The sequence below is a fragment of the Leptodactylus fuscus genome, chromosome 4, assembly GCF_031893055.1.
Source record: "Leptodactylus fuscus isolate aLepFus1 chromosome 4, aLepFus1.hap2, whole genome shotgun sequence".
In the NCBI taxonomy this organism is placed as follows: domain Eukaryota; kingdom Metazoa; phylum Chordata; class Amphibia; order Anura; family Leptodactylidae; genus Leptodactylus; species Leptodactylus fuscus.
The window spans coordinates 162153641-162180960 of NC_134268.1; the positions used below are offsets into that span (position 1 = coordinate 162153641).

Sequence of the window (27320 nt, forward strand, 5' to 3'; positions counted from 1 at the left end):
AGTGCCATTGTCTGACTGGGAATTCAAAGAATATATTGGGGTTACAAATACCCTCATTTCTTGCTACTGGTATATAGTGCCATTGTCTGAATGGGAAATCAAAGAATATATTGGGGTTACAAATACCCTCATTTCTTGCTACTGCCATATAGTGCCAGTTTCTGACTGGTAATTCAAATAATATATTGGGGTTACGTGCACCCACAATTTTTGTTACTGGTATATAGTGCCATTGTCTGACTGGGAATTCAAAGAATATATTGGGGTTACAAATACCCTCATTTCTTGCTACTGGTATATAGTGCCATTGTCTGACTGGGAATTCAAAGAATATATTGGGGTTACAAATACCCTCATTTCTTGCTACTGGTATATAGTGCCATTGTCTGACTGGGAATTCAAAGAATATATTGGGGTTATAAATACCCTCATTTCTTGCTACTGCCATATAGTGCCAGTTTCTGACTGGTAATTCAAAGAATATATTGGGGTTATAAATACCCTCATTTCTTGCTACTGGTATATAGTGCCATTGTCTGACTGGGAATTCAAAGAATATATTGGGGTTACAAATATCCTCATTTCTTGCTACTGCCATATAGTGCCAGTTTCTGACTGGTAATTCAAAGAATATATTGGGGTTACGTGCACCCACAATTTTTGCTACTGGTATATAGTGCCATTGTCTGACTGGGAATTCAAAGAATATATTGGGGTTACAAATACCCTCATTTCTTGCTACTGGTATATAGTGCCATTGTCTGACTGGGAATTCAAAGAATATATTGGGGTTACAAATACCCTCATTTCTTGCTACTGCCATATAGTGCCAGTTTCTGACTGGTAATTCAAAGAATATATTGGGGTTATAAATACCCTCATTTCTTGCTACTGCCATATAGTGCCAGTTTCTGACTGGTAATTCAAAGAATATATTGGGGTTATAAATACCCTCATTTCTTGCTACTGGTATATAGTGCCATTGTCTGACTGGGAATTCAAAGAATATATTGGGGTTACAAATATCCTCATTTCTTGCTACTGCCATATAGTGCCAGTTTCCGACTGGTAATTCAAAGAATATATTGGGGTTACGTGCACCCACAATTTTTGCTACTGGTACATAGTGCCATTGTCTGACTGGGAATTCAAAGAATATATTGGGGTTACAAATACCCTCATTTCTTGCTACTGGTATATAGTGCCATTGTCTGACTGGGAATTCAAAGAATATATTGGGGTTACAAATACCCTCATTTCTTGCTACTGCCATATAGTGCCAGTTTCTGACTGGTAATTCAAAGAATATATTGGGGTTATAAATACCCTCATTTCTTGCTACTGGTATATAGTGCCATTGTCTGACTGGTAATTCAAAGAATATATTGGGGTTATAAATACCCTCATTTCTTGCTACTGGTATATAGTGCCATTGTCTGACTGGGAATTCAAAGAATATATTGGGGTTACAAATACCCTCATTTCTTGCTACTGCCATATAGTGCCAGTTTCTGACTGGTAATTCAAAGAATATATTGGGGTTACGTGCACCCACAATTTTTGCTACTGGTATATAGTGCCATTGTCTGACTGGGAATTCAAAGAATATATTGGGGTTACAAATACCCTCATTTCTTGCTACTGGTATATAGTGCCATTGTCTGACTGGGAATTCAAAGAATATATTGGGGTTACAAATACCCTCATTTCTTGCTACTGGTATATAGTGCCATTGTCTGACTGGGAATTCAAAGAATATATTGGGGTTACAAATACCCTCATTTCTTGCTACTGCCATATAGTGCCAGTTTCTGACTGGTAATTCAAAGAATATATTGGGGTTACGTGCACCCACAATTTTTGCTACTGGTATATAGTGCCATTGTCTGACTGGGAATTCAAAGAATATATTGGGGTTACAAATACCCTCATTTCTTGCTACTGGTATATAGTGCCATTGTCTGACTGGGAATTCAAAGAATATATTGGGGTTATAAATACCCTCATTTCTTGCTACTGCCATATAGTGCCAGTTTCTGACTGGTAATTCAAAGAATATATTGGGGTTATAAATACCCTCACTTCTTGCTACTGGTATATAATGCCATTGTCTGACTGGGAATTCAAAGAATATATTGGGGTTACGTGCACCCACAGTTTTTGCTACTGGTATATAGTGCCAATTTCTAACTGGGAATTCAAAATGCGCAAGGCTCCCGGAAAGGGACGTGGACGAGGCCGTGGGCGAGGTCGGGGGAATGGTTCTGGGGAGCAAGGTAGCAGTGAAGCCACAGGGCGTCCCGTGCCTACTCCTGTGGGGCAGCAAGCATTGCGCCACTCCACAGTGCCAGGGTTGCTTGCCACATTAACTAAACTGCAGGGTACAAACCTTAGTAGGCCCGAGAACCAGGAACAGGTCTTGCAATGGCTGTCAGAGAACGCTTACAGCACATTGTCCAGCAGCCAGTCAGACTCTGCCTCCTCTCCTCCTATTACCCAACAGTCTTGTCCTCCTTCCTCCCAAAATTCCCAAGCTTCACAGAACAATAACCCCAACTGTCCCTGCTCCCCAGAGCTGTTCTCCGCTCCTTTCATTGTCCCTCAACCTGCCTCTCCACGTCACGATTCCACGAACCTAACAGAGGAGCATCTGTGTCCAGATGCTCAAACACTAGAGTCTCCTCCATCTCCGTTCGATTTGGTGGTGGATGACCAGCAACCCACCCTCATCGACGATGATGTGACGCAGTTGCCGTCAGGGCATCCAGTTGACCGGCGCATTGTGCGGGAGGAGGAGATGAGACAGGAGTTGGAAGAGGAAGTGGTGGATGATGAGGACACTGACCCGACCTGGACAGGGGGGATGTCAAGCGGGGAAAGTAGTGTGGATGTTGAGGCAGGTGCAGCACCAAAAAGGGTAGCTAGAGGCAGAGGCAGAGGTCAGCAGCTTAGGCGAAGCCAGGCCACACCCGGAATCTCCCAAGATGTTCCAGTTCGTACCCAGCCCCGAAAAACTCCCACCTCGAGGGCACGTTTCTCGAAGGTGTGGAGTTTTTTCAAGGAATGCGCCGAGGACAGATATAGTGTTGTCTGCACAATTTGCCTCTCGAAATTGATTAGGGGCTCTGAGAAGAGCAACCTGTCCACCACTTCAATGCGCCGTCATTTGGAATCCAAGCACTGGAATCAGTGGCAGGCAGCAACGGCAGGACAAAGGCCGCCTGCCGTTCACGCCACTGCCACTGCCTCTGCCACTGCCTCTGCCACTGCCACTGCTGACTGTGCTGGCGATGCACTCCAGAGGACGAGCCAGGACACCACTTCATCTGCCTCCGCCACTTTGTTGACTTCTCCCTCATCCTCCCCTGTTCCTGTCTTATCTCCTTCTCCTGCACCATCAAAGGCACCATCAGGCGCTTCTTTACAACAACCCACCATCTCTCAGACATTGGAGCGGCGGCAGAAATACACTGCTAACCACCCACACGCGCAAGCCTTGAACGCCAACATCGCTAAACTGCTGGCCCAGGAGATGTTGGCGTTCCGGCTTGTTGAAACTCCCGCCTTCCTGGACCTGATGGCAACTGCGGCACCTCGCTATGCCGTCCCTAGCCGTCACTACTTCTCCCGGTGTGCCGTCCCCGCCTTGCACCAGCACGTGTCACTCAACATCAGGCGGACCCTTAGTTCCGCGCTTTGCACAAAGGTCCACTTGACCACCGACGCGTGGACAAGTGCATGCGGACAGGGACGCTACATTTCACTGACGGCACACTGGGTGAATGTAGTTGAGGCTGGGACTGCTTCCCAAACTGGCCCGGTGTACCTCGTCTCCCCGCCTAACATTCCTGGCAGGGACACGAGAAGAACACCCCCCTCCTCCTCCTCCTCTACCGCCTCCTCCTCCGCCACCGCGTCCTCCTCCGCCACCGCCTCCTCCTCCGCTGTTAGATTGACCCCAGCTACGAGTTGGAAACGTTGCAGCACTGGCGTTGGTAGACGTCAGCAGGCTGTGCTGAAGCTGATCAGCTTGGGGGACAGACAGCACACTGCCTCCGAGGTGAGGGATGCCTTCCTCGATGAGACGGCAATATGGTTTGAGCCGCTGCACCTGGGCCCAGGCATGGTCGTTTGTGATAATGGCCGGAACCTGGTAGCAGCTCTGGAGCTTGCCGGACTCCAACATGTTCCATGCCTGGCCCACGTCTTCAACCTAGTGGTGCAACGTTTCCTAAAGAGCTACCCCAATGTTCCAGAGCTACTGGTGAAAGTGCGGCGCATGTGCGCCCACTTTCGCAAGTCGACAGTAGCCGCTGCTAGCTTAAAATCTCTCCAGCAACGCCTGCATGTGCCACAACACCGGCTTTTGTGCGACGTCCCCACACGCTGGAACTCAACGTTTCAGATGTTGAATAGAGTGGTTGAGCAGCAGAGACCTTTGATGGAATACCAGCTACAAAACCCTAGGGTGCCACAAAGTCAGCTGCCTCAGTTTCACATCCATGAGTGGCCATGGATGAGAGACCTTTGTGACATCCTACGGGTCTTTGAGGAGTCCACAAGGAGGGTGAGCTCTGAGGATGCGATGGTGAGCCTTACAATCCCGCTCTTGTGTGTTCTGAGAGAATCCCTGATTGACATCAGGGATAACTCAGATCACACAGAGGAGTTAGGGATAGCATCCGATCCGTCACAGCTGGAGAGTAGGTCCACACATCTGTCCGCTTCACTGCGTTTAATGGAGGAGGAGGAGGAGGAGGAGGAGGAAGAAGAGTTGTCCAATGATGTGATGGTGATACAGGAGGCTTCCGGGCAACTTCGAATCGTCCCATTGTTGCAGCGCGGATGGGTAGACATGGAGGATGAGGAGGAAATGGAGATTGAACTTTCCGGTGGGGCCAGAGGAGTCATGCCAACTAACACTTTGGCAGACATGGCTGAGTTCATGTTGGGGTGCTTTACAACCGACAAGCGTATTGTCAAAATCATGGAGGACAACCAGTACTGGATCTTTGCTATCCTTGACCCCCGGTATAAAAACAACATCTCGTCTTTTATTCCGGTAGAGGGGAGGGCCAATCGCATCAATGCTTGCCACAGGCAATTGGTGCAGAATATGATGGAGATGTTTCCAGCATGTGACGTTGGCGGCAGGGAGGGCAGTTCCTCAAGTAGGCAACCAAGTTCTCACCGGTCCACACAAACGAGGGGCACACTGTCTAAGGTCTGGGACACCTTGATGGCACCCCCTCGCCGAAGTGCCGCCACGGAGGGTCCTAGTGTCACCAGGCGTGAGAAGTATAGGCGCAAGTTGCGGGAATACCTTTCCGACCACAGCCCTGTCCTCTCCGACCCCTCTGCGCCCTACACGTATTGGGTGTCGAAGTTGGACCTGTGGCTTGAACTTGCCCTATATGCCTTGGAGGTGCTGTCCTGTCCTGCCGCCAGCGTCCTATCTGAGAGGGTGTTCAGTGCAGCCGGTGGCATCATCACTGACAAGCGCACCCGTCTGTCAGCTGAGAGTGCCGACCGGCTCACTTTGATAAAAATGAACCACCACTGGATAGAGCCTTCATTTTTGTGCCCACCTGTGTAAAGCACCCCAACATGAAACTCCATGTCTGTACTCAACCTCTCCAATTCCTCCGCATCCTCATACTCATCCACCATAAGCGTTGCACAATTCTGCTAATACTAGGCTCCCTCCACCCTGATTTCCCCCAACTCTGCTGGTTAGAGGCTCCCTCCACCCTGATTTCCACCAACTCTGCTGGTTAGAGGCTCCCTCCACCCTGCTTTCCCACAACTCTGCTGGTTAGAGGCTCCCTCCACCCTGCTTTCCCACAACTCTGCTGGTTAGAGGCTCCCTCCACCCTGATTTCCACCAACTCTGCTGGTTAGAGGCTCCCTCCACCCTGCTTTCCCACAACTCTGCTGGTTAGAGGCTCCCTCCACCCTGATTTCCACCAACTCTGCTGGTTAGAGGCTCCCTCCACCATGAATTGGTCCAAACTGGGCTGTTTAGCGGCTCCCTCCACCATGAATCGGTCCAAACTGGGGTTTTTAGAGGCTCCCTCCACCATGAATTGGTCCAAACTGGGCTGTTTAGAGGCTCCCTCCACCATGAATTGGTCCAAACTGGGGTTTTTAGAGGCTCCCTCCACCATGAATTGGTCCAAACTGGGCTGGTTAGAGGCTCCCTCCACCATGAATTTGCCCAAACTGGGCTGTTTAGAGGCTCCCTCCACCATGAATTTGCCCAAACTGAGCTGTTTAGAGGCTCCCTCCACCATGAATTGGTCCAAACTGGGGTTTTTAGAGGTTCCCTCCACCATGAATTGGTCCAAACTGGGGTTTTTTAGAGGCTCCCTCCACCATGAATTTGCCCAAACTGGGCTGTTTAGAGGCTCCCTCCATCATGAATTGGTCCAAACTGGGGTTTTTAGAGGCTCCCTCCACCATGAATTGGTCCAAACTGGGGTTTTTAGAGGCTCCCTCCACCATGAATTGGTCCAAACTGGGGTTTTTAGAGGCTCCCTCCACCATGAATTTGCCCAAACTGGGCTGTTTAGAGGCTCCCTCCACCATGAATTTGCCCAAACTGGGCTGTTTAGAGGCTCCCTCCACCATGAATTGGTCCAAACTGGGGTTTTTAGAGGCTCCCTCCACCATGAATTGGTCCAAACTGGGGGTTTTTAGAGGCTCCCTCCACCATGAATTTGCCCAAACTGGGCTGTTTAGAGGCTCCCTCCACCATGAATTGGTCCAAACTGGGGTTTTTAGAGGCTCCCTCCACCATGAATTTGCCCAAACTGGGCTGTTTAGAGGCTCCCTCCACCATGAATTTGCCCAAACTGAGCTGTTTAGAGGCTCCCTCCACCATGAATTGGTCCAAACTGGGGTTTTTAGAGGCTCCCTCCACCATGAATTGGTCCAAACTGGGGGTTTTTAGAGGCTCCCTCCACCATGAATTTGCCCAAACTGGGCTGTTTAGAGGCTCCCTCCATCATGAATTGGTCCAAACTGGGGTTTTTAGAGGCTCCCTCCACCATGAATTGGTCCAAACTCGGGTTTTTAGAGGCTCCCTCCACCATGAATTGGTCCAAACTCGGGTTTTTAGAGGCTCCCTCCACCATGAATTTGCCCAAACTGGGCTGTTTAGAGGCTCCCTCCACCATGAATTTGCCCAAACTGGGCTGTTTAGAGGCTCCCTCCACCATGAATTGGTCCAAACTGGGGTTTTTAGAGGCTCCCTCCACCATGAATTGGTCCAAACTGGGGTTTTTAGAGGCTCCCTCCACCATGAATTTGCCCAAACTGGGCTGTTTAGAGGCTCCCTCCACCATGAATTGGTCCAAACTGGGGTTTTTAGAGGCTCCCTCCACCATGAATTTGCCCAAACTGGGCTGTTTAGAGGCTCCCTCCACCATGAATTGGTCCAAACTGGGGTTTTTAGAGGCTCCCTCCACCATGAATTGGTCCAAACTGGGGTTTTTAGAGGCTCCCTCCACCATGGATTTGCCCAAACTGAGCTGTTTAGAGGCTCCCTCCACCATGAATTTACCCAAACTGAGCTGTTTAGAGGCTCCCTCCACCATGAATTTGCCCAAACTGGGCTGTTTAGAGGCTCCCTCCACCATGAATTGGTCCAAACTGGGGTTTTTAGAGGCTCCCTCCACCATGAATTGGTCCAAACTGGGGGTTTTTAGAGGCTCCCTCCACCATGAATTTGCCCAAACTGGGCTGTTTAGAGGCTCCCTCCATCATGAATTGGTCCAAACTGGGGTTTTTAGAGGCTCCCTCCACCATGAATTGGTCCAAACTGGGGTTTTTAGAGGCTCCCTCCACCATGAATTGGTCCAAACTGGGGTTTTTAGAGGCTCCCTCCACCATGAATTTGCCCAAACTCTGCTGGTTAGAGGCTCAATCCACCCTGATTTTCAAAACAAATGTTGGTGCCAACCTCAACTTACTACAAGGGCCAAATTCACTGCTGGTGACAAGCTCTCCTCACTGCAAGTGCCAAATACACATGTTTCAAGGTGTTTTCCTACTGTCAGAGAGATGGTATTGAGTGTGTAAAGTGTGTAGTTGTTAGGCTGTGATGTTGGGGTAATAGAGGGTCTTTGGTGTGTTAGATGCCCCCAGACATGCTTCCCCTGCTGTCCCAGTGTCATTCCAGAGGTGTTGGCATCATTTCCTGGGTTGTCATAGTGGACTAGGTGACCCTCCAGACACGGATTTGGGTTTCCCCCTTAACGAGTATCTGTTCCCCATAGACTATAATGGGGTTCGAAACCCGTTCGAACACACGAACATTGAGCGGCTGTTCGAATCGAATTTCGAACCTCGAACATTTTAGTGTTCGCTCATCTCTATTCATAAACTCTCTTATGAATCATGTGATAATAGGCTCTAATATTCATGTATAGAAAAGTTATTAGAAATACGAGAATTATGGATTTCTATATAAGGAAACAAATGATGAAGATAGTGTTCATTTCTTTATAGGGTGATCGTTTGGTTGACATAGCCACAGATTCCAGATACACCCACAATTTACAATCCAATATAGAAGTCCCTGAAGGGCATCAAGCTATAGCGAAACGCATTTTAAGTCAGATGGTAAGTTTAAAGCTGTCAGGCTGTCAATCTTTCATTAAGTAAGATCACTTTAGACTAGGTTATCAGATATTAAAATATTAATTCAATATATGAATTTTCTATCTGTTGTCACCCAGTTGAGTGAAGTGGTGTAAAGTGCAGCCTTTCAGGGCTTTTGTTAGCATGTCATGATGTTGTGTTAAATAAGTTTTGTGGGAAATTTGAGGTCCATAAACAAATTGGAAGTCAGTTAAGTGTGAATACATCTGTAGATACAGTGGATGGATGGATGGATGGATGGATGAATGGATGGATGGATGGATAGATAGATACTAAACTAGACCTTCAACTGACCAAATCAATTTTTCATACTGATGACCTATACACCATGACCAACTCCTAGATCCCACACATATCATCTGTTCCAAAATGTGTAGGCTTTCCTAAATAAGTACTAGAAACGCTGCTCCCCTATTTAGGAAAGCCTACACATTTTGGAACTGATGCCTATCGTGTGGGATCCCCTAGGAGATCTGGTCCACTGGTGTATCAGGTCATCAGTATGAAAAATTGATTTGGATGTGGACAACCCATTTAAAGAAGCACCTGCCTTAAATTTAAACCTTCTACATTACATACAGTCCTATGAAAAAGTTTGGGCACCCCTATTAATCTTAATCATTTTTAGTTCTAAATATTTTGGTGTTTATAACAGCCATTTCAGTTTGATATATCTAATAACTGATGGACACAGTAATATTTCAGGATTGAAATGAGGTTTATTGTACTAACAGAAAATGTGCAATATGCATTAAACCAAAATTTGACCGGTGCAAAAGTATGGGCACCTCAACAGAAAAGTGACATTAATATTTAGTAGATCCTCCTTTTGCAAAGATAACAGCCTCTAGTCGCTTCCTGTAGCTTTTAATCAGTTCCTGGATCCTGGATAAAGGTATTTTGGACAAACAATTCAAGTTCAGTTAAGTTAGAGGGTCGCCGAGCATGGACAGCCCGCTTCAAATCATCCCACAGATGTTCAATGATATTCAGGTCTGGGGACTGGGATGGCCATTCCAGAACATTGTAATTGTTCCTCTGCATGAATGCCTGAGGATTTGGAGCGGTGTTTTGGATCATTGTCTTGCTGAAATATCCATCCCCGGCGTAACTTCAACTTCGTCACTGATTCTTGAACATTATTCTCAAGAATCTGCTGATACTGAGTGGAATCCATGCGACTCTCAACTTTAACAAAATTCCCGATGCCGGCATTGGCCACACAGCCCCAAAGCATGATGGAACCTCCACCAAATTTTACAGTGGGTAGCATGTGTTTTTCTAGGAATGCTGTTTCTTTTTGGACGCCATGCATAACGCCTTTTTTTTATAACCAAACAACTCAATTTTTGTTTCCAAAATGAAGCTGCCTTGTCCAAATGTGCTTTTTCATACCTCAGGCAACTCTATTTGTGGCGTACGTGCAGAAACGGCTTCTTTCTCATCACTCTCCCATACAGCTTCTATTTGTGCAAAGTGCGCTGTATAGTTGACCGATGCACAGTGACACCATCTGCAGCAAGATGATGCTGCAGCTCTTTGGAGGTGGTCTGTGGATTGTCCTTGACTGTTCTCACCATTCTTCTTCTCTGCCTTTCTGATATTTTTCTTGGCCTGCCACTTCTGGGCTTAACAAGAACTGTCCCTGTGGTCTTCCATTTCCTTACTATGTTCCTCACAGTGGAAACTGACAGGTTAAATCTCTGAGACAACTTTTTGTATCCTTCCCCTGAACAACTATGTTGAACAATCTTTGTTTTCAGATCATTTGAGAGTTGTTTTGAGTAGCCCATGATGCCACTCTTCAGAGGAGATTCAAATAGGAGATCAACTTGCAATTGGCCACCTTAAATACCTTTTCTTATGATTGGATACATCTGGCTATGAAGTTCAAAGCTCACTGAGGTTACAAAACCAATTTTGTGCTTCAGTAAGTCAGTAAAAAGTAGTTAGGGGAATTCAAATCAATAAAATGATAAGGGTGCCCATACTTTTGCACCGGTCAAATTTTGGTTTAATGCATATTGCACATTTTCTGTTAGTACAATAAAGCTCATTTCAATCCTGAAATATTACTGTGTCCATCAGTTATTAGATATATCAAACTGAAATGGCTGTTGCAAACACCAAAATATTTAGAACAAAAAATGATTAAGATTAATAGGGGTGCCCAAACTTTTTCATAGGACTGTAAGTACAGTGTGGATTTAAACTAGCTGCTTGGATTTGTTTAGCTTCTGTCTTCACTGTTCTCATACACAGTCCTGAATAGCTATCTGAGTATTCTGCTGTAGTGGCTGTAAGCTGTAGTCGGGGCCAACTAGTTCAGCCCTATCATCAGAAGTAAATTGAAATAATACAGTTAAAGTTAAAAAAAAAAGACAATTGCTGGCGTAATACTAGCCATGGACCAACTACCCTAAATTAAGCATGTAATGTATTAACACAAGTTAATCTCATTTTAACATTCTAAATATTAATATATGTGTAGAGAGGCTTGTATTAATTTGACTATTTTTTTTATTTTTAGATAGAAGAATCACAGACCACGGTATGTTCAGCTTTCAGCTATATTATAATATTGTTTTATATTAGTTTGTATATATGTTATCCTTTGTTGTTAAAAGGTGCCTAAGTTAAGGGGCAACATGGTGGCTCAGTGGTTAGCCTTGCAGCGCTGGAGTCCTGGGTTCGTATCTCACCAGGAACAACATCTGCATGGAGTTTGTATGTTCTCCCCCTGTTCGCGTGGATTTCCTCCCATTCTACAAAGACATACTGATAGGGGGAAAAAACACTGTTTGGATCAGCCGTTCCGAACAGCATGCTCCCATAGAAATGAATGGAAGCACCTGGCACGGCGACCGGCCGCCGGCAAAGTGTACGTGCTAACATTCATTTCTATGGGAGCGTGCTGTTCGGAACAGCTGATCCGAACAGTGTTCGCTCATCTCTAATAAGGAGAGATGCCTACTGTCTGCTGTATGTCTAATATCCTATTAATAATAACACAAGCATTATTTCAGAAATAAATATACTCACTTTGACCTATGAGAAACTTCAATGCATTATAGAAACTAGGAAAATTGTGTGGGATTCTCCCCTCTCACTGTGAACCCATTTTGCTTTTGTAATTGTATCTATGGACCAGACTTCCCTAGTAACAAGGAATGAACAGCAAATTAGCTAGAAGGAAGATACCACATGTCAGGAACTTTAGAGCAGTTTTCAGGCAGAAAACAGCAACATTTTTAAATAAAGTATATTATATTTTGGTCCAGAATGATATGCTTTATTAAATGAGTCTAAGTTATCTGAAAAATTAGTGACCATTTAATTTATGAATACAATTACAAATGTATTATGATTTGTATTTTACATAGAAAGTAGTATATTAACATATTTATATATTATATTTTTGTGCAGTGCTGTGCTTTTGATTGTCAGGTAAGAATCAACTTGACTTTTTAACGTGGAAAGCAGAATTTGCTATCATTGTTTTCTACCTAATAATAATAGTCATTTCACTTTAAAATCTACTTCTTTCAAGTAATCTTTTTAATCTACAGCCACTAAGAGGACCACCTGGGCCACCTGGAATTCCTGGAGATCCGGTAGGTCGTAGCCATTATGAAAACCTATACTTAACATAAATAAAAGATACAAAAAAACTAAAGCAATTATTGAAATTAATATGCAAAATGCTTAATGATGCTTCACTAGCGTACTATTACATTACTAGGCTTTCCGTACATTTTGCATCTCTGTTGGGGAAATTCACAATTCTCATCCATAGAAATAGGTCTAGAATTATCAAATAAGAAAATAATTAAATAAATAAATTATATATATATATATATATATATATATATATATATATATATATATATATATCCTACTAATATTATAAATGTGAAAATTTCTGTGTTTGGATGTTTAGATGTTTGCATGTTTGTGAGTTTGGATGTTTGTTCCTCAATCACGCTAAAACGCCTGGACGGATTTGCGTGCAATTTTCCACAAACACAGTTTTCCCTTGGGATTGAAACATAGGCTACTTTTGGTGCCACTAAGGGCTCATTCACATCTGCGCCGAGCTGTCTGTTCTGCAGGTTTCCGTTTCCTGCATAAAACAGAGCAGGATACGGAAACCTGCAGGAGTCTTTCTCACCCATTCATTTGAATGGGTGAGAAAGATGTCCGGCCGTGAGCGGCGGTGAGAATTTTATGATCTCTGCCGCAAAATCGGGTTTTTTAATCCGGACACAGAGTCGGACATGCAGTACTCTGTGTCTGGATTAAAAAAAACAGTTTCGCGGCGGAGAGCATAAAACGCTCACGCTGCTCACGGCCGCACCCGGTCTGTGGTTTCCATCTTCTTGCATGTAGAAGACGGAAACCACAGAACGGAGACTAGAACGCAGGTGTGAACCTAGCGTAAACAACATGGCTTCCTAGCAGGAGGCTCACAAAAGCAGGACTCCTAGCCCCAGCTATAGACTCACACACACTGCCTCGCATTTCCTGCCACAAACTGCCTGCACACTCCTTACTGTAGCTCTCACTCTACTCACTCACATTTACATATAGCTTTCCACTACACACGGAGGCCCGTTGCTCCTGCCTACAATCAAAATGGACTGGGATTGCAGGCATTAACACTTGACCCCCCTCCCCCTCCCCCTCAAACACCCCTTACCCTTACCTTCAAAGTTGCAGAGCGGCTCCTGCCTGCTGTCCTCGCAGGAACCGCTGCGAGCCGGGAGCATACTGAACGCTCCCACGCCTGTGTTTACAATACTACTATCGCAGCTGGGCTATGGACAGCCGCGATAGTAAGGCACACAAACTCTCATAGACGGCAATACACTTGAATTGCCGTCTATGGAGACTTGCAATCAAATGACTGCAGGTTCACACCCCTCAGTGGAATGAAGAAAAAAGTTTTAAAAAAAAGAAAACAATAAAAAAAAGCAAAAAATCATCCAACAACACATATAAAACTCCAAACTACTGTGATGCATATACATATTAGTTACCATTCCGCCCAAAAATGCCCCCTCTACTAATAAACTATTTGCCCTACTCCCTCAACGTCACACTCACACGTAACAAACCATCATTTTGGTTCACACTTTGGACTATCATTTCAATAAAAGCTCATCTAACCAATACACATTCCCCAGAATGCTATATCTACCGTTAATCTGGACCCGCCATATTGTGGTTGCGTAAACGCGCGTGTATTTTGCCAAAATACACGTGTAAAAATAAGACTCCCATTCACTTCAATGATATTTTTTACACACCTATAAAATGTCATTGAAGTCAATAGGAGTCTTAATTTTACACGTGTATTTTGCACAAATACACACGCGTTCACTCCATGTCAAGGCTCCCGTACACTCAGTTCACACCACCGTCTGCTCTCCGTTCTTGCTGTTCCATCTTCTGTTGTCACACAGTTCGCCCCTCACACTACCGTTCGGCACTCCACATTAGGTTTCCATCTTCTGCATGCAGAAGCCGGAAACCTGTCAGACTGGGTCCGGCCATGAACGGCGGTGAGCGTTTTATGCTCTCCGCCGCAAAACCGTTTTTTTCTAAATCACACACAGAGTACTGCATGTACGACTCTGTGTCTGGTTTAAAAGAAAAAGGGTTTGCAGCGGAGAGCATAAAAAAGGTACAGTATGTACATGTCTACTTTACCATAGACCAGCTGAAAGTAAAAAAATAAAAATCCTTTGAAAATAACAACAAATTGTCTGTATCACTACATACACAATATAAAATATCACATTTGCTAGCCCACCAAACTTTTTAAAGCACTTTTACAGTTTCACAGGTCTGTGTCCGCCCAATTCTCAAATCACCACAGACGAAGTCGTGGGTAAAAGCTAATGTATATATATATATATATATATATATATATATATATATATATATATATAATCTTGTTTTCTAAAAGTATCTAACCTCAATTTCAAATTGGCACCCAGCACTTTGCACTTATAAGTGCCTACATGGAATATTGTATAAAACATTAAAGGGCTTCTCTGGGGATTCAAACTTACCTTGGTGCACGCAGACATTCTTCATCATGGACCTGGAGATTTCTGGCCTGGTTCTGACCTCGGGGGTCTTGTGATTGGCATCAGTCCCCAACTTTCATCCCCCCAGATCACTTCTCCCTAATCTCCTGATCTCACAGGTAAATTATCTATGGATGCTGGCTGAAACCAACAACCATAGCTTAGGTAAATTACTTGTGAGATCAGGAGAGGAGAGATATCGAGGAGTTGTCTGGGTGTGGGTGTGATCACGTGACCAAGGGGATCAGGCTGGAATCTGGATGCAGCAAAGTAAGTTTAAGTCCCTGGACAACCCTTAAGGTCATGTTATGCCACAAAATATATTTATCCTATATTGTAGCAGTACATAGTCATTATGCTGCAATGAAAAGTCTGCTTAGATGACTTGAGAGAGTCCAGGTATTCAACTGTGCAGTCTGACTATTCTGTACAAAGTAAGTACTATTTCTGAATTTGGAGGACAGTCTTCTTTCAAAAATTTTTTAAGTGTATAGGTATTAATGATCTGCTCCTCATTGGATATGGCATTATGAAATGTTTTAACATGCATATTATAACAGTTTAGTCATATGTTAATACAATTTTGCAGGGCAGTGAAGGAAAAACAGGTCCATCTGGCAAACCAGGTGACATTGGACCCAAGGTATGTGTTAATATTGCTTCTACAATCTTTTGACCTAACCTATAATAAACTAGTCAAAATTCTTACATGAGTTTTCTGAAATTTTCAATTTGCCAATCTTCTGTTCTTTTGTAGGGAGCTACTGGTGACCCTGGACCTCCCGGGCATCCAGGAGTAAAGGTAATTAAGGAAAACACTGTTTGTTTGTTTTTTAATAAACATAAAAAACAGGAAGTCACAAAGATTTCTCCAAGCTCACTTGTCCCTTTTATATACTGCTAGAAAGCTTTCCCATTATGTGCTGCAGTGGTGGAGATATCAGTGCTGTTAGTTTTGGCACTGATATCTCCCTACTGTCAGAAGGGTGTTCCTCACAGCCTAGTGTTATCACTGAGCTGTAAGGAATGCCCCCACCTGCTGGGTGGTAAGACACAACCCCTTTGACAGTACAATGCTATATTATAATACAGTCAGGAGGGGCCGTTCCTCACAGCTCAATGATAACGTTAGGCTGGGAGGAATGCCCCTTCTGACAGTGGGGAGATATCGGTGCTGAAACAAATGGTACCGATCTTTGCACCACTGGGGAACATACTGGGAAAGCTGACACTGAATTCAGTGCACTGTTGACTTTCCTGCGATATATAAAATCACACATTCATGAGGACAATACCTGTCAACACTTTGACCTTGTGCATGGAGAGCAAGAACAAAACAATGAGCCACATTCTACACTGCTTTTAGAAAGTGGATTCTATCATTTTATAATGAATAGAGATGAGCGAGTAGTACTCGATCGAGTAGGTATTCGATCGAATACTACGGTATTCGAAATACTCGTACTCGATCGAGTACCACTCGCTATTCGAATGGAAAAGTTTGATGCAGAACCAGCATTGATTGGCCGAATGCTATACAGTCAGCCAATCAACGCTGGTTCTTCTCCTACCTTTCGAAGTTTTCTCCGTGCAGCTTCCCCGGGCCTGGGCAGAGCCGACTGCACATGTCCGCTTTTTATGCGGGTATGCGTAGTCGGCTCTGCCCAGGCCCGATGCCTAGCAGAGTGAATTCAGAGCCGGAAGATGCTGCGGGGACGCTGCACAGAGAAGACTTCTTGGAGGATCCAGCCCGACCCTCACTCATGGACTTGGTAAGTATAATTTTATCGAATGTTGCCTACCCCTGAAACGAGCATTTTCCCGCCATAGACTATAATAGGGTTCGATATTCGATTCGAGTAGTCGAATATTGAGGGGCTACTCGAAACGAATATCGAACCTTGAACATTTTACTGTTCGCTCATCTCTAATAATGAACTATTATATACAAATATATAGTTTTACTTTTTTTAATTTGATAATATTTCTAAAACTAATTAACCTTGGTAAACACAAACAAAAAACACATCTTATAATACACTCTCATAAATACATTTTATATTAATATAAAAGATGAATATTTGATATATTGGTTTGTTAACATGATATTTATGGTGATCTGTAAATAGCATTCAAAAAAGAAAAAAATGGTGGAATATTTTTGTTTTAAATGTACCCATTCATAAGAGTTAATAAATGCTACATTATCTGTATTGCAAAAATTTCCACTCATCTTCAAACAAAGAACTTTAAATATGAAGATTTAAAGACATATAACAAAGCCCTGATGTCAAAATCACATATAAAACCATATAACAGATGCTTTTTGTAAAGTTTGCATTTTTTGTAGCTTCCTCAATAAAACACACACAATAAAAACAATAATAATTTACTTTGAAGATTTTTTGAACCTACAGTTACATTTTATGAGGACACAACCATATGACAATTTATTGTTATTAGAAATAGCTATTCATAATTTTAGAAAACAGTAAATATTAAGCAAAATCTCTAAAGAAATACAGCACAAAAATTGTTAAATATAAAAAATAAATAAAACATTCTAATAATAAAATTCTAATGGTGGTAATGATATAGAAGATAGTACGGCAGGCTATAGGATACAATAATCTATGAAGAAAGAGATTGCATTTCTTCTGACTTTCATCTGGAATTTAGAATGAATCCATGTGAAGAAGATTTAGAATTTTATACATTTAGATCAAGCATTTTTTTTGTACAAATGCAAAATTATTAAAGATGAAGGAAACCAATGCAGCTGGCAGAAAATTCTTAATGGCCTTACATGACCTTGACCTTATATAGCAGATAGACATTGTCTGTGAGGTTAAGAAAAAAAAAAAATTCCATCTGATTCAGCATATTATTCTGCAGCTATTGGAAAAAATGCTCAAATTTCCCTGCACGGATTATTAATTTTAAGCATTTTTTATTTTATTGTATGGCTTTGTTCACATCTGCAGTGGTTGGAGACTCCATTTCAATGTCCACCAAAATTCGAGGGAGGAAAAATTCTTACAGGACTATTTCCTCTGTCAGGTTCAGTTTTATAGTGAGAGATAGTCAATGGGTCCCCCCCACTGGACCAAATGATGGAGAGGTGATGCTAATGTGAAACTAGCGTTATTATTACGATACTCTATATCTAATATCAGCTATACATACGAGATGAGCGAACAGTATTCGATCAAATACCTCACTCCCATAGGAATGCGTGTAAGCGGCCGAACACCAAGGGGTTAAGCGCATCAAATATTCACTATGCTTAACTCCTTGTTGTTCGTCTGCTTACACGCATTCCTATGGGAGCGAGGTATTCGATCGAATACTACTCGCTCATCTCTATATCTTTGAGCTGAATGAATGTGTAACCTATAGCTTTTTATCGTCGCCATAGCCATACATGCTTGGTTCAGCTGGACAGTCAATGTTGACTTCAATGAACTGAAAAAGCTTCTACAAGGAAAGCAACTTATCTCTTGCAAGTGACAGAATAAACATTTTTTAATAATTAAAAACACACACACACACACACTATAGATCATGACATGATTGTATCAAAATGACCTACTTTAAACACAACCATAAGACTAATGAGTTTAATGATTTATTTCCTATTTGTGACATACAGTAGTTGCTCACCCTATGATATTTCTAAGTGTTTTATGTAGCCATTTTGGCTGCAGAATCAAGGTTACAAAATCAATATTTAGGAAAAAGTGCATAATATAAGGCTTCAATTTATATATATATTTTTTATATTTCATACAGGGTGCCAGAGGTCTTCAAGGTGACAGGGTATGTTATACTTATCTCTGTAATTACCACCAAAAAAAAACTAAACACAAGGTTGGATTTACTAATCTTTATACAACAGTTTTCTGGCACAGATGGCTGTCATGAGGTGCACAATCCTTTCTGCACCAAAGATAAACTACTTTCTTCTTTCTGTGCCCAATGCGCCACTTTTTGTGAAAGTAGACAGAGCAAGATGGAGATCAAGTTGGGCCAGAACAAGGACATCTCTGTTAAACAAATTTACCAAAACTCATGCCAGAAGCCTTGCATGATTTATACATAATATCTATGCAAGTCCCTGACTAAGGCTAATAACTATAATAGCCAGTGGTTTTATGCTTTTAAAAAATATAGTCACATCTCATACCATTGGGGACTTGATTAGGATTGGCGTAGGATACACCAGTCAATCAATTCCTGACAACTTTTTGGTAAACATTTACATAATAAGGATTTAATATGCAAAAAAAAAAAGTCCTCATTCAGATGATAGACTTGGCAAAATGTGTGAGAAAACTAATTCTTCAGTTTACTGAGACTGCTCTTGGTTTAGGTAAGGGGGCATTCACACATGCCCCCACCGGGTCTCCATCCTATTCCCCAGAGAAACTGCATAAGGGACGGCTTCCCGGCGGTCAGTTTTAAAACCCATTCATTTGAATGGGTTTTAAAAGCACACTTCCGGTGTCCGCCTGCAGCCTCTCTGCAGCAATTCACATCCTGCAGTACACAAACTCCAAGGGTTATGCCCTGCAACCACAGGGGAACACACTATGGTTAAAAAAAAATAAAAATGTATTGTTTTATTGCTGGTCGTCAAAGTATCCAACGTATGAGCATACATGTTTACAAAGTAAGTACATCAGATATTATTGCCAAGCAGCACGCTGTACCTCCTAGCGACCTCCTAACGACCTTCCTGAACGTGACGTTCATTACTGCTGCCTCTTTCCCCTCCGCTGCTGTGTCTGACCACTGGTTGCCACCTCAGTTGCCATCATTAGGTATGTACCTGTTAAAGGGACACTTATTAACCAATAGATAAAATGATCCCAGCTGCTTTCCTCCCTATTGGACAGGGATATCAATTTGGAGTTGGGATCTATGAGCATCAATGCCAGCAGGTTTGCAATATATCTTTATTAAAGGGGCGCTATGAGCAAAATTATGCTGATAGAGCCCCACATATGCGTGAATAGGCTTTAAAAAGGCTATTCAGGCACCACTAAAGTTATATTAAGCTACAACCCACCCCACCCACCCCCATTTTAATATAAAACCCTAAAACAGAATATGTTAAACTTATCTATCGTGCACGGTGGGCGGGCATTCAGGGTCCAACGTCATCTTCTGCCACGCCTCCTCTTCCAGTGATGTCCTCTTGTCCCGTCTTCCTCCGGTGCTCGCGAACTGCCATTGATAAAAAATGGTGCAGGTGCAGGTGCATGCTGCTACTACTACTACTACTGCTACTGCGCATGCACCCGCGCCATTTTTTATCAATGGCAGTTTGCGAGCGCCGGAGGAAGACGGGACAAGAGGACATCACTGGAAGAGGAGGCATGGCTGAAGATGACGTCGGACCCTTCTTTTTTAGGGTTTTATATTATACATATTATATATATATATATATATATATATATAATATATATATATATATATATATATATACAGTCCTATGAAAAAGTTTGGGCACCCCTATTAATCTTAATCATTTTTAGTTCTAAATATTTTGGTGTTTGCAACAGCCATTTCAGTTTGATATATCTAATAACTGATGGACACAGTAATATTTCAGGATTGAAATGAGGTTTATTGTACTAACAGAAAATGCGCAATATGCATTAAACCAAAATTTGACCGGTGCAAAAGTATGGGCACCCTTATCATTTTATCGATTTGAATACTCCTAACTACTTTTTACTGACTTACTGAAGCACAAAATTGGTTTTGTAACCTCAGTGAGCTTTGAACTTCATAGCCAGGTGTATCCAATCATGAGAAAAGGTATTTAAGGTGGCCAATTGCAAGTTGATCTACTATTTGAATCTCCTCTGAAGAGTGGCATCATGGGCTACTCAAAACAACTCTCAAATGATCTGAAAACAAAGATTGTTCAACATAGTTGTTCAGCGGAAGGATACAAAAAGCTGTCTCAGAGATTTAACCTGTCAGTTTCCACTGTGAGGAACATAGTAAGGAAATGGAAGACCACAGGGACAGTTCTTGTTAAGCCCAGAAGTGGCAGGCCAAGAAAAATATCAGAAAGGCAGAGAAGAAGAATGGTGAGAACAGTCAAGGACAATCCACAGACCACCTCCAAAGAGCTGCAGCATCATCTTGCTGCAGATGGTGTCACTGTGCATCGGTCAACTATACAGCGCACTTTGCACAAATAGAAGCTGTATGGAAGAGTGATGAGAAAGAAGCCGTTTCTGCACGTACGCCACAAATAGAGTTGCCTGAGATATGAAAAAGCACATTTGGACAAGGCAGCTTCATTTTGGAAACAAAAATTGAGTTGTTTGGTTATAAAAAAAGGCGTTATGCATGGCGTCCAAAAAGAAACAGCATTCCAAGAAAAACACATGCTACCCACTGTAAAATTTGGTGGAGGTTCCATCATGCTTTGGGGCTGTGTGGCCAATGCCGGCATCGAGAATCTTGTTAAAGTTGAGGGTCGCATGGATTCCACTCAGTATCAGCAGATTCTTGAGAATAATGTTCAAGAATCAGTGACGAAGTTGAAGTTACGCCGGGGATGGATATTTCAGCAAGACAATGATCCAAAACACCGCTCCAAATCCTCAGGCATTCATGCAGAGGAACAATTACAATGTTCTGGAATGGCCATCCCAGTCCCCAGACCTGAATATCATTGAACATCTGTGGGATGATTTGAAGCGGGCTGTCCATGCTCGGCGACCATCTAACTTAACTGAACTTGAATTGTTTGTCCAAAATACCTTTATCCAGGATCCAGGAACTGATTAAAAGCTACAGGAAGCGACTAGAGGCTGTTATCTTTGCAAAAGGAGGATGTACTAAATATTAATGTCACTTTTCTGTTGAGGTGCCCATACTTTTGCACCGGTCAAATTTTGGTTTAATGCATATTGCGCATTTTCTGTTAGTACAATAAACCTCATTTCAATCCTGAAATATTACTGTGTCCATCAGTTATTAGATATATCAAACTGAAATGGCTGTTGCAAATACCAAAATATTTAGAACTAAAAATGATTAAGATTAATAGGGGTGCCCAAACTTTTTCATAGGACTGTATATATATATATATATATATATATATATATATATGTATATATATATAATATAGCCTTCTTAAAGGCTATTCACGCATATGTGGGGCTCTATCAGCATAATTTTATAGAGCCCCTTTAATGTAAGGCCATCACTGGCCAGTCTTTGCTTTTGTGGTGCTGTTTTTGATGTGCAAAAAATTTAACAGTTAATATATCAAAACATTACATTTTATTTAGCAACTTGAAGCTTGTTGGGAAAGAATTTTAATTACCGCCTCCTAATATGTCTTTTTAAAAAAATAATTTTATGCAGGTTCTAGCCAATTCTGTTATTGCTAGTGTTTTGCAGAATCTCTGTTTATAGTATTGTCTTTTACACGTGTACATTTGTAGTCTGCTTCATATTTTGGGTCATATATATTCTATATCTAGTGCTTATAATCATGTAATTGAGCTAATATTTAATTCAAATTTCTGTAAAAAAATTTTTACAATTTTTTCAAACAGGGCTCAAAAGGACAAAAAGGACCAAAGGTTTGTTCATATTTATCATATATTGTTATTGTATCTGTTTATATTGATAAAGTAGTTTGAAAAGGATATAGCGTAAAAGGGTTAAACATATTAATTTTACTATACTGAAAAATGTCTAATTCTACCCAGTTCCCCTACTCTCCCTCTATATTAGTTGTGATCAATCTTCTGTCATCCATTTTTGTTGTACACTGAGTGGCCAAAAGTCATGAGAAGGTACCAGATGTGCCGTTAATAGTGGGTCACCCCTCCGCCCTGATAACTGCAGAAAGACGACAAGGCTTGGACTCTATGAGGTGTTGGAAGAGTTCTGGGGGGATATTGATCCATGCAGCCTGCAGTGCAGCCTACAATTGGTCCTTTGTAGTTGGCGCTGGGTCCATGGAGCAGACACTGGTATCCACAGCATCCCATAAATGTTCTATGGGGTTGAGGTCGGGCGAGCGGCAGGCTAATCGAGGGTCGTGAAGTCACTGGTGTGTTCATTAAGCCAGTTCCAAGCCACCGATGAGCGATGACATGTTGAATTGTCCTGTTGGTACACAGCATCCCCAACAGGGAACTCCAACACCAGAAAGGGGTGCAGATCATCTGCCATAAGTTGCATGTATCAAGCACCAGTCATTGATCCCTGAACCCGGACAATGGGGCCAAATTGCAACCATGTGAACACAGCCCAGACCATGACGGAGCCACCTCCCGCCTGGCCAACTCCCTGTTGGTATGAAGGATCCATGGTTTCATTGGGCATACGCCACACTCTAACATGCCCATCGGCTCTGTACAACTGGAACCATGATTCACCAGAACATGCCACATGCCACCACTGTTCTATGGTACAATGATGATGGTCGTGGGCCCATGCTAGTCTTTGAGCTCGGTGTTGCAGCATCAGCAAAGGGACACCGGTCGGGCGTTGACTGTTGAAGCCTATACGGTGCAGTTATAGGCCTACAGTCCTGCTGGAAATGGGGTCCTGGTGCCCCACATTCAAACTGGCGGGAATTTGCAGAGGTGACGTGACGTCCATTCATTGAGCACTTGTGGTCGACCGATGCGCTGGTTTATGCGGCTGCCAACGTTGTCTCTGCGATATTGCGGGTCCACCCAAGACACTGTTGACCTCAGAAACCCAAATTCATGGATAATTTCCAAAATGCCATGCCCCATGTGTCTTGCAACGATAATCAGCCCACTTTCAAAGTCACTTAACTTGCGATGTGCTGCCATGTTCATGGGACACCTGTCTGCATCAGACTGTTCAGATATCCTGGTGACACTAGCGCCATAGGCCGCATCACATCACACTGTTTGTGCTTCATATCTGACACAACCGGCACTGGGACACGCCTTCCCGTGACTTTTGGTCACTGAGTGTATATTGCTGCTTGCAGTATAATGTGAACTATGCGTCAGAGTACTCCATATGTAAGAATTAAAAATTGTGCCACAACAGCATATGCACAACCTCATGAATAATACACATTGTTTTGCTCATAGGGTGCCAAAGGCAGAGATGGTCTTAATGGAAAAGATGGTGCAAAGGTGAGAAAGAAGGAAGTATACATACTAATGAAAGGCTATTGACACCTATTGACACAATTGGCAACTTTTTTGCTAATTTGCTTCTTAATTTCAAAGTCAAGCCTCTTTCTTTTTTGCTCCAAGTGCTCCTCTCTTATTGGATTGGAGGCAGGTTGTATTTGGCATATTAGAGTGTGGAGAGGAAGAAGGACATTCAGGTCTTTATGGAGGCAAGATCACACAGACTTTACAGTATTATTGTGTAGCTACAGGAGGATAGAACAATTTTGTGAATCACACATCAAGAAGAGCACACTTTCAGACTTTTCTTGGTCATATAAGGGCTCGTTCACATCTGCGCCCGTACTCCGTTCTGCAGGTTTCCGTTTCCTGCACAAAAGAGGGGCAGGAGACGGAAACCTGCCAGCATGTTTCAATCCCATTCATTTGAATGGGCTTGAAAAGTCTCCAGCCGTGTGCGCAGATGAGCGTTTTATGCGCTCTGCGGCGAAACCGTTTTTTTTAAACTGGACACAGAGTCGGACATGCAGTAAGGTTTAAAAAAAAAATTTTGCCGCAGAGAGCATAAAACGCTCACCGGCGCTCACAGCCGGACTCGGCATGACACGTTCCCGTCTTCTGCATGCAGAAGACGGAAACCTGAGAACGGAGTGCCGAACGCTGGTGTGAACCTAGCATAAGGTGTATAAATATAGCTGAGATAGCAGCCTAAACTTAAGCTATATTTACATATGACCATTATTTTGACAGTCCATTGCAATGTTCCGTCAAAATATAGTTCATGTCTTATTTTTGTCAGTTTTCATGCATCCCCTCATTGTATGGGGGAAACATGAATATGGGTGCCGCTCATGTGCTCAAGTCTTAGTTTAACTTTTGCCCAGGGTAACCACTAACATACACATAGCTCCAATTTTCCATGTCTTTAGCCTTTAGGGGGCATTCACACGGAGTAACGCCGGGCGTGTATCACAGCCGTACATGCCGGCGTTACGGCAGACTGCCGAACACTTCCCATTCACTTCAATGGGAGCGCTCGTAACAGCGGCGTTTACGAGCGCTCCCATTGAAGTGAATGGGAAGTGTTCGGCAGTCTGCCGTAACGCCGGCATGTACGGCTGTGATACACGCCCGGCGTTACTCCATGTGAATGCCCCCTTTGCATTGAAAAATATTTACATTGTTCCAGGTCCTTTAAGTGATTATGGTTTCTAAGCATCTGTTCTTTTTTAGGGTGAGCCTGGTTTGACTGGTTTTCCAGGTTGCAAAGGTGAAGCTGGGCCTGAAGTAAGACAATAGGACTTAAGTATAAAATAATATAAAGTAATAATCTGTTGCATCATGTAACCACATTTGTTATCTATATTAGAGGGTTATTTAGAACTATAAAAATAAATGCCATATCTGTCCATGGGTTGAGTCTTGAATTGCAGTTTATCCCCACATCACATAACAGAGTTGTATAGTCCTGAGTGCCACTCTATATAGTCCATATTAAGCACACTATTCTTCCCTAAAAGAACATGTAGCAATGGAAGTAGCTGCGTACCTGGAAAATATATGTTCACATTAGTGATCACTGCAAGGCTTTGTTATGAACATTAAACAGGACCCAGTGGATGCCAAAAGGAAGTCCACTGGGCCGGCAAACATTGGTTTACCTCTTTGTTAGCTGTATATGCAAAAAGTAAACCAAAATGTATATTTTGTTATATACTGGTGGCACACCAGAGACTTCACAAGGTAAACGTCAAATGTATACCAAAATACGCGTGAAACGTATTCCTGTCATGTGAACAGAGCCTAATATGAACTTCTTTGTGGTCTGTATAGAAAACATATAAGAAATATTGTATCCCTGGGACATACAGAAGAGTATTTCATTTCTCCTTATGAGTAAAATTAGAGCAGCTGTGTTTTTTCGGCTGGATTATTTGTGACTTATGCAGCCTCCTCTTTAATCTGTTAGAACAATATCCAGACAAAGAAGTCCTACATACAGTTGCAGAATACAGTCTACAGGCCAAAAAAATACAGGGAGGCATCCAGGAACTGTAACTCAACTAACCAACTATCTGAGATGAAGATATTTCTTGAGTTACTGTGGTGCTGTAGTACTAGAGACTGAAGCTATAGAGACAAAGGTCTAATGCATATGTCCACATTTTGTGGACGTGTGATATTCATTTTATTCTTGGACTGTATGCGCACCCAGCGCCGCACCTCCCATGAGGCGACCTGAAGCGACCGCTTCAGGCGGCGCTATGCCAGGGCCCCGGGGAGGGTGGCATTTTTGCTTACCTAAGCCAGTCCAGGACAAGCGTCACTGAGCGGTGGATTGGGGAGGCCGCTGGAGCAGCGCTGCTCCAGCGGCCTCCCCTTATGCTCAGGCAGAGAGCAGGTCCTCTCCGTGCCTGCTCTCTGCCTGCTAACGCCGCTCCACCACGCTCCCTTCTGTCGTCCGCCTCGGGTGGCGAAAAAAGCAGGTTCACCCCTGCGCGCACCCAGTGATTTTACAATCGTGGAAAAAGATTGAGGGTATGCTCTATTTTGATCTGGTTTGTGGGTCACAGAGGCCTATTAATGTCTATGAAACTGTGAAAATAATGTACAGCACACAGATCATCCATTTGTTGCCTATTTTTCACAGACCAAGAAATTTCAAAAAGTATAGGGATGAATAAAAAAAAATTGATTCATCCTTATTAGAGATGAGCGAGTATTCTTTGAAACAGCAGTAGGAATGAATGGGAGCGGCCGGCGCGCAGGATGCCGGCCCCGGCTGCGTCCATTCATTCCTATGGGAGGGTGCTATTCGAAACTGCCATTTCGAATAGTACTTGCTCAATCTCTAATCCTTATGCATTACATTTCTCATATAAAGAGCAGCAGTCTGGTGTTTTCAGACCACTTTAGGATGTTAATGCTAAAAATGTTACCTAATACAAATGCTTTAGCTTGCTCAATGGTCATTGCTTCAATTCAAAATTGTGTTTAGTTAACCCAACTACAAGAATCTGTTTCCCACTAGAACCCTGTAGTAGCCTCCCCAGTTATGAGTCTTGCATCACCATACCCAAAAGGGGCTCTATCATATGATTAAAAACGGACTTATTCAAAATCTACTGAGGCAATTTACATAGAAAAGGTACATGTGGAAAAGCCTTTCTAAAGGCTATGCAAGGATGTGATTAGTTAAAAATTACTTTTTCCAATGATAGAGCCCCTTTAATATGATAAGTTGTAGGTATTCAAAAATGGAAAAACAATTGGTGTGTTGGAAAGGTCAAAATAATCTGTATCCTTAAAGAGTAGTCCAGAATATGCCTGGTAAATGAGACTGAGACTGAGCTGCAATACTAGACTCAACCCATATATCAGAGTAGCGCTGTTTCTGGAA

The 27320-nt window shown here is 42.8% G+C and overlaps 1 protein-coding gene across 1 annotated transcript in view; it reads left to right on the plus strand.

Annotated features, from left to right (window-relative positions):
* The window catches only part of LOC142201169 (uncharacterized), an 85818-nt gene that overhangs the window by 24602 nt on the left and 33896 nt on the right, over positions 1-27320 (plus strand). Inside the window, exons 5-14 of the mRNA XM_075271997.1 lie at positions 8512-8625; positions 11195-11215; positions 12091-12111; positions 12234-12278; positions 15349-15402; positions 15517-15561; positions 18552-18578; positions 22349-22375; positions 23876-23920; positions 25154-25207. Coding sequence (XP_075128098.1) covers positions 8512-8625; positions 11195-11215; positions 12091-12111; positions 12234-12278; positions 15349-15402; positions 15517-15561; positions 18552-18578; positions 22349-22375; positions 23876-23920; positions 25154-25207 — 453 coding nt within the window. The remainder of the gene's footprint in view (positions 1-8511; positions 8626-11194; positions 11216-12090; positions 12112-12233; positions 12279-15348; positions 15403-15516; positions 15562-18551; positions 18579-22348; positions 22376-23875; positions 23921-25153; positions 25208-27320) is intronic.